The 13,597-nt window shown below is 40.7% G+C and overlaps 1 protein-coding gene across 1 annotated transcript in view; it reads left to right on the forward strand.

Moving 5' to 3' along the window:
- Window positions 1–796: 796 nt before the first annotated feature.
- The window catches only part of adcyap1r1b (adenylate cyclase activating polypeptide 1b (pituitary) receptor type I), a 29,793-nt gene continuing 16,992 nt past the window's right edge, over window positions 797–13,597 (forward strand). The window contains exons 1-2 of the mRNA XM_028587221.1: window positions 797–1,082; window positions 12,356–12,490. Coding sequence (XP_028443022.1) covers window positions 12,431–12,490 — 60 coding nt within the window. The 5' untranslated portion in view covers window positions 797–1,082; window positions 12,356–12,430. The remainder of the gene's footprint in view (window positions 1,083–12,355; window positions 12,491–13,597) is intronic.

Below are 13,597 nucleotides of genomic sequence, written 5' to 3' on the forward strand. Positions count from 1 at the left end.
CGAGTTCTGAAGCGAAGCTTACCCCCTTGAGCTACATAGACCACAATTCATTCTGCACTCACCTGTGAGCGCCCCCTATATGGAACCAGAGTGGAACTGCAACCAGTTCAAAAGCCGGAAATATCCCGAGAAAGGAATTTCTTCCCTTATTAGAAATTCTTTGATAAAAGTAAAGAGGAATTCCTCAGGTTTAAGGCTCCTTCCAGATTTGCTGAATCCCTTACAGAAGTCAGTGAGGATTCAAGACGGAATGTATTGATTTTAGATGTTGTTCATAAACACAGAAGACAATGGTCACTGTCCGTGGTTCTGATCTCTGATGTTTAAATGTGACACACACGCCCGCGCACACACACACACACACACACACACACCCAGCATGTTTCACCACACTCATACCATTTTCTATGTTAAATCTGGTGTGAATGGATAATTTAACATAACCCGTTTATGTCTCATTTGGAGGCAGAATGCGAGCCAATAGTGCTGAAGGGTTCAATCCTAAGTGTGTGTGTGTGTGTGTGTGTGTGTGTGTGTGTGTGTGTGTGTGTGTGGGGGGGGGGGGGGGATTCTTCGCCTACTTGTGCAGCATGAGGTCACTAGTGAAGATGCACTCTCTCTCTGAGGAACTTTGAGTTACAATTTCATGGAAAGTGCTTCACTTATAGTTTTGCTCTCTCTTTTTCTTTTCTTTCTCTACAGTAACACACACACACACAGAAAGAGAGAGAGAGCGAGAGAGGGGGGGGGGCTAGTTGAAATGCGCGGTGCATTCTTCTGTGGAGGGCGAAGCGAGCAGGCATCCGCAGGGCAGCACAATTGCTCGAAATATCTACAGTGATCAATCTCTTATCGCGCCCTGGGAGGGAAAATAAATCGCGCCTGGAAGTCCACAACATTTATTTTTTTTCTCCAAATTGCGTTTCGGGGTGGAAGTTGTGTTGCCCCGGCACCACCGAGGAGTCTCGTACCTTCGCAGCCCCGCTAGGGTTGATTTGTCCCCTACGGAGTGCACAGCCTTTCATCAACCCTGACCAATCTACAGAGCGAGGAGTTGCATGGAGAATAATATCGATGCAATGGTAAGAGTTGGCAAAAATGCATGAAATAGAATTGTATTATCTCGAATTGAACATCAACGTCTTTTGGTTTCCTGAACGTGGATGTCTTGGGACATGGGGTGTTTGGGAGGAGAATGGGAATAAGCATGCCGGAGATCTGCGGCATCCTACCCTTCAGCGGCTCCGCACAGCTGCAAACGGACGAATAGGCTGTAAGATTCCAGAAAGACATTCTGTGGGAATATTATAAGGGAAAATAGCACGTTGATACACACAACGTGCTCTCCAACACATAGGTAGGCTATAGCCTATGCATTTGTCCATATTAATGCACGATCGGAGGTTCAGCCTTTCTTATCTGTTTAGGGCGGTCACTGAATAATAATGAAGTGTATAGAGGAGCCAGGACACAAATGATGTTAGAGTCACGTTGATGGAGATACCAGTTTCATTCTATGTATATATGTCATTCATACAATTGCATGCATTAAAACAGCACTGGATCCACACACACACACACACACACACACACACACACACACACACACACACACACACACACACACACACACACACACACACACACACACACACACACACCTCCTGCCTACCACAATGAAATGAATGCCTTTATCAGAGCGTAATCACTGTTATTGTGCTGTCTCTCCTTTCAATGCCTCAAAGTCTCTTGCCTGGAATGGATTTAGACTCTTACAATCAGCGTGGTGCGAAATAAAAAACATTGTCAGATGTCTTGCAAGCTGTAGCCCTCCAGCTTCTCATTCTGAGATCAGCTGCCCTGTAACATATTGGCTTTTGCAAGGAATTCAATTACCCAAAAATAATAATTACCCTTTGTTTCACCCATTTAAGGATGTAGCATTTGGGCTCTGAGGATCTATGAAATCCCTTGGGGGGGGAAATCTGTGAGTGACCTTGTAATGTATCATGTTGTCACTGAATCACAATTGCTGCTTTCTCTTGTCTGCTGCTTGTGTTTGGACGGTTTGGAGGGTTAAAACAGCTGTGAAAAGTCTTCCAATCACAGTTCAGTTATCCGCTCTGTTTGACAGAATTGAGCTTCCTCTTACAGCCTCTCACTACTTAATGTTTAATGTTCACGTCCAGCCACAAAAAGTGTATGAAGGATGTGTGTTTAACCCATCGCTCAGCTGCAGATTGATTGATTAAAAAAGAAAGGCTCATGTCGGGTTATTTGTTTACATTTCTGAATGCTCAGCTGCAGCCTCATTCATCGAGAGCGATGCCCAGCTGAATCCTGAGTCGGGGCCACACAGATGCTAGAAAATGTGGTTTTGTAAAAACCACGGCGATGAGATGAATGCTTGCACTGAACATCTGCTGTTCAGAAAGACAACACTGTGTTTTGCACTTCTTTTTTGTTTAAATGTACAGTTCACATCTGTCTCAGCACGCAGCAAACCACAGAATCCTGTTTAGATTTGCATGACAAACATGTCCACAATACGTCATTAAGAGATGTTGCAGCTTAAAATCGTGGACAAAAACATTTGCGGCATAAGTGCATGAGTATCAGGGACAAGCTCTTTCAGATCTCTGTGATGCTGACATTTAAATGGCCCAATTAGCCTTGTTGTGTTGGCTGGTCTGAGTAGCAGAGGTGGGGGAAAGTGAGGCAGGAGAGGACATTAGGCGTCGGGCCCGGTCTCAGCACGGCACCTTGTAACACACCCAGCATCACGCATGACCTGAGTGTCATTAAAGGACTCATATTATGCTTTTTGGTTTTTCCCCTTCCTTTATTGTGTTATATATCTTGTTTTGTGCACATTATACGTTTACAAAGTGAAAAAGCCCCAAGTCCACCCCAAAGGGACTTACCATCTCCAACAGAAAACACTGTTCCCAAACTGCTCCAAACAGCTCTATTGTAGTCCAGCCTTTACTTCAGAGAAATAACGTGCGTCATTTTGGGTCACTTTGTAACAAACGTTAAAATGCTCGCCTAGCTGCTAGTCTGGCACGCCCTCAAACCAGGCTAGTTAGAGCGGAGGCCAGAAGAGTTCAAGTAGTTGTATCACCATGTCCAGGAGACTTAACCCTTGTGTTGTCCTCGGGTCAACATGGTTCCATACATGAAACAGGCTGTAATTATGCATCAACATATGTTCCTCTGATCTTAATTATTAGCCAAAGTAATTCATAATTTCTTGGTGGGGTATTACTCAATATTAGGCATATTTTAATAGGAATTTAGGTTTATTGACCATGAATTCCAAACATAAGTGTAAAACTAGCGGTGATAAGTTGGAATGAAGTTGGCTTAGAAGATGTAACACAGAATTGGAACATGTATACTTTATGCTTTATAAAACAGGCAAAACAGACCGGGAAGACAACACAAAGGTTAAAGAATTAAAATGTTACGTATGAAAGATGAATTTGTTAACATTTAAATCCACTTCTGGGATATCGATATGGAGGCATTTGGTCAACAATATGTGATATTTGATTATTTTGATATTTGGTTATCTCCATATGGCCCAGCTCTAATTTTACTCTTTTCAATTCCTTGATGGGTCTGTTTTTGGAAGGGGAATTTCCAATTAAAGTCTGTTTGAACGATGTTCATCCCCAAAATTTTGTAAAGATGGACCCACTAGCAGAGTTTAAGATGTTAATTCACTCCTGTTTCCTCAAATTCTCATAGCTAATAAAAGCAAAATAAAAACACCTTAAAGTGAAAATTTGGTTTTTATACACAACGTGGGTCTTATTTTCATATCATAGCATAATCTGACATAATGAATTGCTGAGATGTGGGAACGTGAGACATCCCATGGCAAGAAACATGATCAGCTAGGAGGATCCAAAAATTCCAATCTATTTCTTTTTGAGAATAAAAATGTTGCAAACATGCTGTCATATCTCACATTTGCAGTGGTGGCATTATTGTGTGCATGAAAACACATTCATATACCAAGCAGCACACCCTCCTTTATTTGCGTAAGTAAACAACATCTGTCTCGTCGCACAGATGGGGCCAGTCGTTATCGATGGAAATGTCGGTGTTTCCCTGAAACATCAATTTAGGTTATAAAAGGATATTCTGCCGCGTCAGCATATTTGGAGACGTGATGGGAAATTGTGTTGTGGGTATCAGCAACGTATCAGTTTAATCTCTGTGTTCATTTCTGTCAAAGCAAAACCCAGCTGTCATTTTTAGGGCTGTCAATCGATTCAAATATTTAATCGTGAATAATTGCGTGGTTGTCCATAGTTAACCCGCGATTAACATTTAACATAGCAAATTTTTTATCTGTTCTGAATTTTGGGGTCCCCTGCTGGAGCTGCTCCCCCCGCGACCCGATACCGGATAAGCAGACAAAGATGGATGGATGGATGGATGGATGTTCTGAATGTACTTTAAAAGGGATACTTTTCAAGTTTTTAATGCTCTTATCAACATTGGAGCGGACAAATATGCTTGCTTTATGCAAATGTTTATAATTATTGCACAAATATTAAATAAAGACTCTAAACTTAAAAACTTAAAGGTGCTGTATGCTCCAAAAAAAAGGGGGCACAAAACAACAGTCGGTGACATTAAAGAACGGCTTGACTATTGCTAAGGCTATATGGTAAAATTGAAATGATTTATTTAAAATGCAATAACAACTTATTACAATAACCAGTAAATTGCTGGTAAAAAAGCATTGTATGGCATCGGCCTGCAAGCTGTAGACTCCCACTTAGCTATCGCTGTTAAACTTTTGTTGCTTGTAGAGTTGTCCAGGCGTCTCCGTTGCAAACTATCCAGCGTGGCGTGCATTTCGCATCAGCCGTATGCTTGGCCAGGAAATGATATTTGAGACTCAACGCACCCCGTTGGTAACTTAATTCACATCAACAGTGCATGCAAATAACTTCTAGTCTTGTGGAAAGAACCATCTGGAAGGGCTTTGAAACTGAACTTGCCATTCAAAAGACCCTTCTCTTGATCCATTTCTGCTCAAGGAGCTTTGTTTCTGCGAGCCATCCATGTTACTGCTGCATCGCTTCCTTATTTCCCAAACTATGGAGCGGCCCGGGGCCCAAATCTCATTTGCGTTAACTCGTTATCATCACGTTCATTTTGACAGCCCTAGTAAACATTATTAATGGCTGCATTCCATTTATCGGTTTTGTGTTTTCAGGCATGGCTAACTTTAATGGAACACAGCCATCCTTGATGTTAATAATTACACCTGTGGTTTCCTTGCTATTATACGTCAAAATGTGTCCAGTGAAATGTTTTAATGGGCATTATTAAGGCTCACAGATTCACTAATAATGCATTCATCCTCTCTTTCTACTTTGCTAGGATTTCACTACTGCCAATATGTACCATGTACATTTGCACCAGTTTTATAAAAAGAAAATAGGGCCCCTCTGACTACTAATAGGTTACTAACCCAGTAACCTGTTTCTCAGGGGCTTCAGTTGTCAACATCAGCTTTTAAAATTGCAGCTTTCTCTGTAGTTGCCTGCCTGACCAGACATGTTGATGGGAGGTCACAGTTTTACCCACATTCAGAGCAGCAATATTTCTGGTTAGCACGGCTGCAGAGTGGAAATGGAAAGGATTGTGTCTGTACAGAGGAAAAGGGCATACATTATTAATCTGGTGTCTCTGGCTAAATGTTTAAACTGAACTAAAATCAAACAAGATGACATGTGTTTTTGCATATATTTACATTGAAATCCAGTTTACATTAGAGAGCAATGCAAAGTAAACCCTGTTCAGGCTTGATCTTTGACTTGTACAGCAGTCTGGATGCTCAGCAGGCAGTCGGCTCTACAGAGATCATTCGGTCAGTTGGTGCTGGTGTTTGGCAGCGTGGTGCAGCCATGCAGGAGACGACGCTGTCTCGCTGCTCACTGGGTCATGTTGGGAACCAGAGCAGTCACGGGATGGAGACGGAGACTGAGGCATCTTCAGCTGCGCAGCTCCGTCACAAACGCCCTGCTTCTGCTCCGTTTCTGTGTCATATCTGCTCTGCCTGTGATACAATGCCCTCTGTCCAAGAGTCTCTACTTGCTCTTGTTTTTTGCCACAATGCGTTGGTTCGCTGCAGCAATGGAAGAAGTGTTCAAATCAGCGGTCGACCGATTCTGGTTTTTCAAGGCCTATACCGATCGAATTATTAGTAGTTAATGAAACCGGCAACCGATATTTGGAACTGATATGCCTTTACAGTGAAAATGAAAATCTTTAAAGGTCCCATGACGTGGTGCTCTTTGGATGCTTTTCTATAGACCTTAGTGGTCCCCTAATACTGTATCTGAAGTCTCTTTCCCGAAATTCAGCCTTGGTGCAGAATTCCAGCCACTAGAGCCAGTCCCACAATGAGCTTTCCTTAGGATGTGCCATTTCTGTACCTGTAGCTATTAAGGAGGAGAGAGAAAAGAAAACACGTACAATATTAAATGACATTAACAATACAGTAACGTGAGCTATTTAAATTAGAGCCTGACCGATATATCGGCGGGCCGATATTATCGGCCGATATTAGGCATTTTCCAAACTATTGGTATAGGCATTTATAATGGCCGATAAATGAATATTAAAAAAAATAAAAATGGACGAAACACCCTTCAACCATGTTCTGAGGGTTGGCGTTGCATAGTTAGTCCACCAGAGGGCGCTCTACAATGTCCCTGTTGGCAACACTTGTGTTTAACCCTTTAAGTTTCATATCATATCTTGTATTTTTATACATTTTATTCATCAGAACTTTAATATATTTTGATGTTACTCTGTTCTGTTTTGACAATAAAACAAACAAGTTTATTTTTAAACTGCATTATCATATTATTTTAGTGAGGACTCAAAAATAACTACAAATAACTAATGTTAGGTAAATCTGTTTATGTTTTGTTATGCGTTTCTGGATTTAAAAAAAAAATATATATCGGCCGATGTATCGAAATATCGGACTTTTAAATCCCCAAATATTTGCATTGATACTGGCCTTAAAGATCTTTTATCAGTTGGGCTCTAATTTAAATTAGCTCATATGCTCTTACCAGTGTATCGCCGTGTGTACTTTGTCCGCAGCAATCCCACCAGTCGGTCCCAAAACGTCCCAGTTAGAGAGGTAATGACGTAAACATATTCCTTGTAAATCTTTACAATCATTCACCGAAAGAACCGAGCAGGTCTGCCTCGTTACAAGATCTAAATTGTCTTCAAAACTTGCCATTTTCAGCGTGTAGCTTGCTAGTGCAAAGTTTGTTACTGTCTCCCAAAGAGAACAGAGTTTGAGAACGACAACACACAGAGAGCGGAAGGATGTCAGGCAATTCTCCTGGAAATTTACTTCCGTTGAGCCAGCTGAATTCGTTCCTGGTAATGGAAACCTCGTCACACATCAACCCCTTATATAAACTTCTTCTAGGATTCAATAATTATCCACCATGCTAATTTCATCACTACCGCTGGAGGTCCGCAAATAAACATTACAGAATTTAGCGTAATCATAAACAGAATCCAAATTTTAGGACGTTTAATAATCCTATCATCAAAAATACATAAAACCATTGGATGAACTCCGATGAGGTTCCCAGCTGGTCATCAACCTTTTAACATGATGAGATCAGCGTCATAGTTCAAGTTCAGTACTTGGTTACTTAATTAATGTTGTGGAGGGAATCGTGGAGGATGTGGTACATGAGTCTCTGAGGATGATGTGCAATGTTATTTGAACCACTCCTTTATCAGTGGCTTTGCCTCAGTCTCAGTACCCCAGTGGATTGTGGGGAAAAAGGACATAATGGGAGTGAGAAACCAGAACAGTTTTCCTGCTCTCTGTGTCTCTCTTCCTCCCTCTCTCTCTCTCTCTCTCTCTCTCTCTCTCTCTCTCTCTCTCTCTTTCTAATTAGTGCACATCCCTCTCCCTCCCCAAAATAATGAAGACTAAGTCATGTCTGTGTATATTAATTCCTCCCATAATTCCTTGGGCTAAATATAGAGCGCCGAGACATGAGTGACTTAGTGTGATATTCACTGGGAATTAGACGGTCCAGTGCTTTCTGCTCCCGCCACGACAGCTGTGAAAACCTGACCAGAGCATCCGGGAGGAGAGGGGGGAGAATCAAAAAACTTCTCCCAGTGTCCCACCGAAAACAACCACGAAGACACACGTCGAAGTGGCTCACTCGCTCTTTCTTTCTTTCTTTCTCAAACTTCTCCATCCATCTCTTCCTCTCCTTTTTTTTTTCAAAGCGTTTCTCTCGCCAGTGTGGCAGCGCTATAGGTGAGTGATCATTAAGAAAGCCTTGCTCCTCTTTTCCTGCTTGTTCCTTAGAGAAATAAATCCTTTTCTCTTGCAACGAATGGTTTCACATAACAGACACACACCCCCCCACACACACACACACACATTCTTAAGGAAGCCACTCTTCCTTTTGTATCTCAGCCTCTGCATTTTTTATTTAATTTAAAATTTTTCTAACTTTTTTCATTTCCTCCTTCGTTTATTTTTCGCACTCTTGAGTGCAACTCTACACCGAGTATTTATTAGTGCTGTTATAAAGCGAAAGTAAAGACCAGTGTGTTTAGTTTGGGGAGCGAACATGCTTGTGTGTTTCTCTAATTATGTGTGTGCTCTGTAGACGGAGCATCAAACGTTACACACACTCAGGCTGACAGTGTTGAACATGAAAGCCGCTGAGACTCATTAAGCCTCTGATTACAGCTCGGGGAGGAGAGTCCTGAACAGCTGCTCTGCTAGAAACACACACACACACACACACACACACACACACACACACACACTTCTGAAGTTTTTTTTCAAATGTGTGGATAACTATAAACACACATGTATCCATTAGGGATAGAGGGGTGGGGGAAATCGATACATCATAGCATCAAGAAACTATATACTGTATTGATACACAGACGCCAAGTATTGATCTTTTATTATATGTGTTGGTCAGTCTGTCTGCTTGACAATCCCATTTTGCAGCAATAAAATTGAAGTGAAATGAACAAACAGAGACATGTATCTTTTTAGGTAAAACAGATGTTGACAAAGTTCCCTTTTTGGGGACATCATTTGAAATTGGAAAAAAAGGTTATATGTTGCAATATATCGCAGAATATTGCAATATATTGCAGAATATTGCAATAGGTTTAAAATCGCAATAATATCGTATCGTGTAATAAGTATCGTAATATAAGTATCATGATGATATCTTATCGTGAGGCCTCTGGTGATTCCCACCCCTAGTATCCATGTATAATAATAAGTGGGGAAAAGGCAAATAATAGAACAGCTAGAACAGTCTGATAAGTTCAGAAAAGTACATCACTTTACTGTAATGCAGCCTTTAAAACCAGGAAAACACATCACTTGTCATATCACGATATTACAATATCCAAAATATATCTAGTCTCATATCACGATATTGATATAATATCAATATATTGCCCAGCTCTAGCCCTCACTCCTAAACTACAAACTGCAGCACGCTCTTGTAGACATTTTCATTTGTAATCGCGCTGCTCGGTTCTTCGCCTACTTGTGCAGCATGAGGTTACCAGTGAAGATGAACTCTCTCTCTGAGGAAAAGTGCTTCACAGTACTTCACAGTTTTGCTCTCTCTTATTCTTTTCTTTCTCTACAGTAACACACACACACACACACACATACACATACACACATACACATACACCAGTGGCAGGGGGAGATACCATCAGTGTTTGGGTGGTTTGTAATATGTGAGTGTTTCTTTTCCTCAGAAATGAATTAATGGCAGTTTGTGCTCGAGCACTCACCATGAAAAGTTTTCTATGGAAGAGCATCCGCAGCCGTTATGGGGGCCTTGGCAACGCTGCAGATTCCCATTCATGTTGTGTTCCGTTTGGTTATTTTTCTGTTGTTTTTGTCCTTCTGTGACTCACGCTTGCAAATTTTATGAATGAAGAAACTGTTTGTGTGGGGCTGTAATGCATTAATAGTCAGCGTGCAGGACTCGAATCAAATGTGCTCAGTTTGCATGTAGATATGTTTGCGTTTCCGCTGAAATACTGAAATCTGGGTTGAGTTTAGATTCCATGAAGGTCCGATGTCTGTTGTATCATTTAAAAACTAACGTACATTATGAAATCTCAGGGAATCTATTTACGGTAGAGCAGAAGACTCTTCCAAGTCCACGTGGTTCAGTTCAGATCCAAACTCAGCAGCTCTCTCAGCTGTTGCTCCTGACAACGGCAGGAGGAGGGGCCTGCTTCTGGCAGGGTTTTGGTGAAGTAGGATTGCCAAGCTCCCCCTGTGGGGACGAGGCCCGACTGCTCAGTCCTGCTACTTGGCTTCACTCATGCAAACCCCTCCGGGCCTGCACAGTCAGGCTGCGTCCATGAGGACACAGATACAACATGCACATGGGCTCATTGCAGACACTTGACATGCTTGTATTCACATTGAAAAGCCAATGCAGTGGATAGGCTGACAATATCTTTGTAATAGAGCTCAACAGTGTGGTTCCGGAAGTAAAAATCCCATTTGTTTTCTGCCTAAGGATCGGATTTAATTATTAGCCATAATGTTTAAACCAGGGGTCTTCAACGTTTTTCAAACCAAAAAACAAAAAGAGAGATGGAGCAGGGACCCCTTCCATTGTATAAAATGAAGTTGCATAATAAACTGGGCCTACAATAACTTGTAGGACAACCTAAAGCCTTTATACATTCCTTTTTTTTGCATAGAATACTAAGCTATTAACATAATAATTGTTGGCATTATTTCATAAATCATGTTTTAATGTTAAACCTACACGCCTTAGTCTTAGACCTTAGTCCTTAGTCCTTAGACTACCTTACCTATAAGCCAGTAAGCAGTGGGCATTTATATTTGCTAATAATATGTTGGATTCATGTTAAGACTTTCAAACTTTCAAGCAGCAAGGGACTGGTTTTTGGTGTTCATCAAGGAATTTTAAAAGGATTTCTAAACGCTGTGAGCTAGGGCATACTATGTTAACATTTGTGTTAACTTTTTTTTCAAATTTTCATGTGTGCTTACCTAATGAAAGACATTCAAATGAAAATGTTAACAGTTGTTTTTTTATTTGTATTCTATGTAAAGTGTCTTTGAGGACTTCACAAAGCGCTATATAATGTGTTATTATTATTATTATTATTATTATTATTATTAATAATAATAAACATTTTCCAATATCCTAATTGATGATGTTTTGGAGGTGTGCTGGTTCACAAAAAAAAACTCTACTTCTACTGTTCCTCCTCTGCAATATTGAAAACACATTCACTGATGCAATTGTGCAAAAATATTTCAATATCTCCATTGTGTTGACAGATTTTTAAGAAACTAACTCAGATACACAGAAAATGTTGCATCAGAAGGAACTTAAAACAGCTCTGTTCCGACTGAAAGCGAACAAAAAAAAATAAAATAAGTTTGGTACTTTTTAAGCAGAAGCGTGAAACTCCAAACCCCAAAGAGTCAGTTAGAAGCTGTAGCTACTGAGAGCTTGTCTTAAAGTGCTCATATTATGCTTTTTGGCTTTTTCCCTTTCCTTTATTGTGTTATATATATTGTTGTGCACATTATAGGTTTACAAAGTGTAATCTCCAACAGAAAACACTGTTCACAAACTGCTCCAAACAGCTCTATTGTAGTCCAGCCTTTACTTCCGTGACGAACATGGGTCACTTTGTAACACACGTTATAATGCTCGCCTAGCTGCTAGCATGGCACTCCCTCATACTCTGCTCCTGACTGGCTAGTAGTTCTTACCTAGCTACTGCACATGTGTGACTCCCAACAAAGATGGAACAGAAGCGCGATGCCTCACTCTGTAGCTTAAACAGAGAGCTCAACACACAGGGTGAAAAGAGGAGCTGCAGCAATGTGCAGTACAACAAAAATATGATGTTTTTAAAAAATTAAACCACATCCTCTAAATACAACTATGAACCTGAAAATGAGCATAATATGAGCACTTTAAACTTTTTCACTACTTTATCATGAACAACTGAACTAATCTAAACAGATTAAAGAGGACAATTGGTTACATGTATCACATATTTACTTTGAAGTAGATTCAGGTCCACATTGAGATTTTCTTAACATTTTCTATTGTTATCATTCCTGCTCTGGATTTGCTCTACGGAAACATATACAAACACTTAAAGAGAGCTTATATGAAAGATACTCTGTTATGTGAAGTAAATGTACTGGTGACATATAATGTAAACAAATGTGGACATCCTGTCTCTTACTGTCCCACACGCTTGTGTTTTTCAGATCCCAAGGTGAGCTGACGTCCCGTTGTGTCCGTCTGTCAGAGCCCGAAGTTTAGAGGAAACTGAGAAACACAAAATGTCTGCTGCTAACATCAGCCCGCTGATCCTTGCCCTCCTCCTCCTCCTCTTCCCCACGGTAAGATGACATTGAAATTGTTGTTCTTTATTCTGTTTTGGTACTTATAAAGGACAACATATGTCTAATCTTTCTGTGTATGAGTAAGCGTACTGGTGCCAAACGATCCACCTGCAAACCGACTCGGCAACAGGTGGAGCTTTACATGAATACATTCAGCAAACAGGTGCTGAGGCCTGATCCTCGTGCACTTGTACAGTCATTCACATAGAAATAATAGTAAAGAAACTGTATGGAGTGAATGCATCAAGAACTCATTGACAGGTGTGTGGCAGGAACGATGGATAAGGATGCATTCTCATCATTTATTCATCTTTTATTCATCATTATTCCTGTCTGTTAAATCTGTAAGGAAGGAGAAGGTCCTCTCCTCTCCTCTCCTCTACTCTCCTCTCCTCTCCATAAAAAGCTGTGAGGAAAGCATTTTTGTATTACTGTCTTGCAAGGTGAGTCATCACCCTTTAGCTGAAGTGTTGTCTGAGAAACGGAGAGATGAGCTTTAGAGAAGATGGTGGACGACAGCAATTTGTATGAAAGAGGGGGAGGCAGAGTGGGAGGATTGAAAATAAGAATTAGTATCTGTACACAATATTCAGTTTATTACAGTGCTCTTAAGAGTGACAGAGGCACAGAGAGCTAGACAGATGGACAGTACACACTCTACTTAATCGCGGTCAGCAATCTGTGTGTGGATGTGAAAGTCTGAAACATTAGTGGGGAATTGGTCATTACAAGACTTTGGGGGTAAAATGTTAAAGTACAGGCTTTAAACTACACCATTTTAAAAAAAACATGAAAACTGACAAATTGGAATTTCTGCCAAAACACTTTGCTTTCCTTTTTCTTTCCCCCAAATTTTGACGTTTGCTGTTGGAGCAACTTATAACAGCGCAGCCGGGAAAAGAGCTCTAACCTTCCTAAAAATATGTATATTTCAAAAAAGAAATTAATATATGTTGATGTGTTGAGAAATGTGTGTCATATTCGGGGCTAGTTTTATTCTGTCCCTCTGTTACAGACCATATAAATTTACAAATAAATCTGTGCCATCCATCCATCCATCCATCCATCCATCCATCCATCCATCCATCCATCGATCCATCCATC

The sequence above is a fragment of the Perca flavescens genome, chromosome 9 (assembly GCF_004354835.1).
Source record: "Perca flavescens isolate YP-PL-M2 chromosome 9, PFLA_1.0, whole genome shotgun sequence".
In the NCBI taxonomy this organism is placed as follows: Eukaryota; Metazoa; Chordata; class Actinopteri; order Perciformes; family Percidae; genus Perca; species Perca flavescens.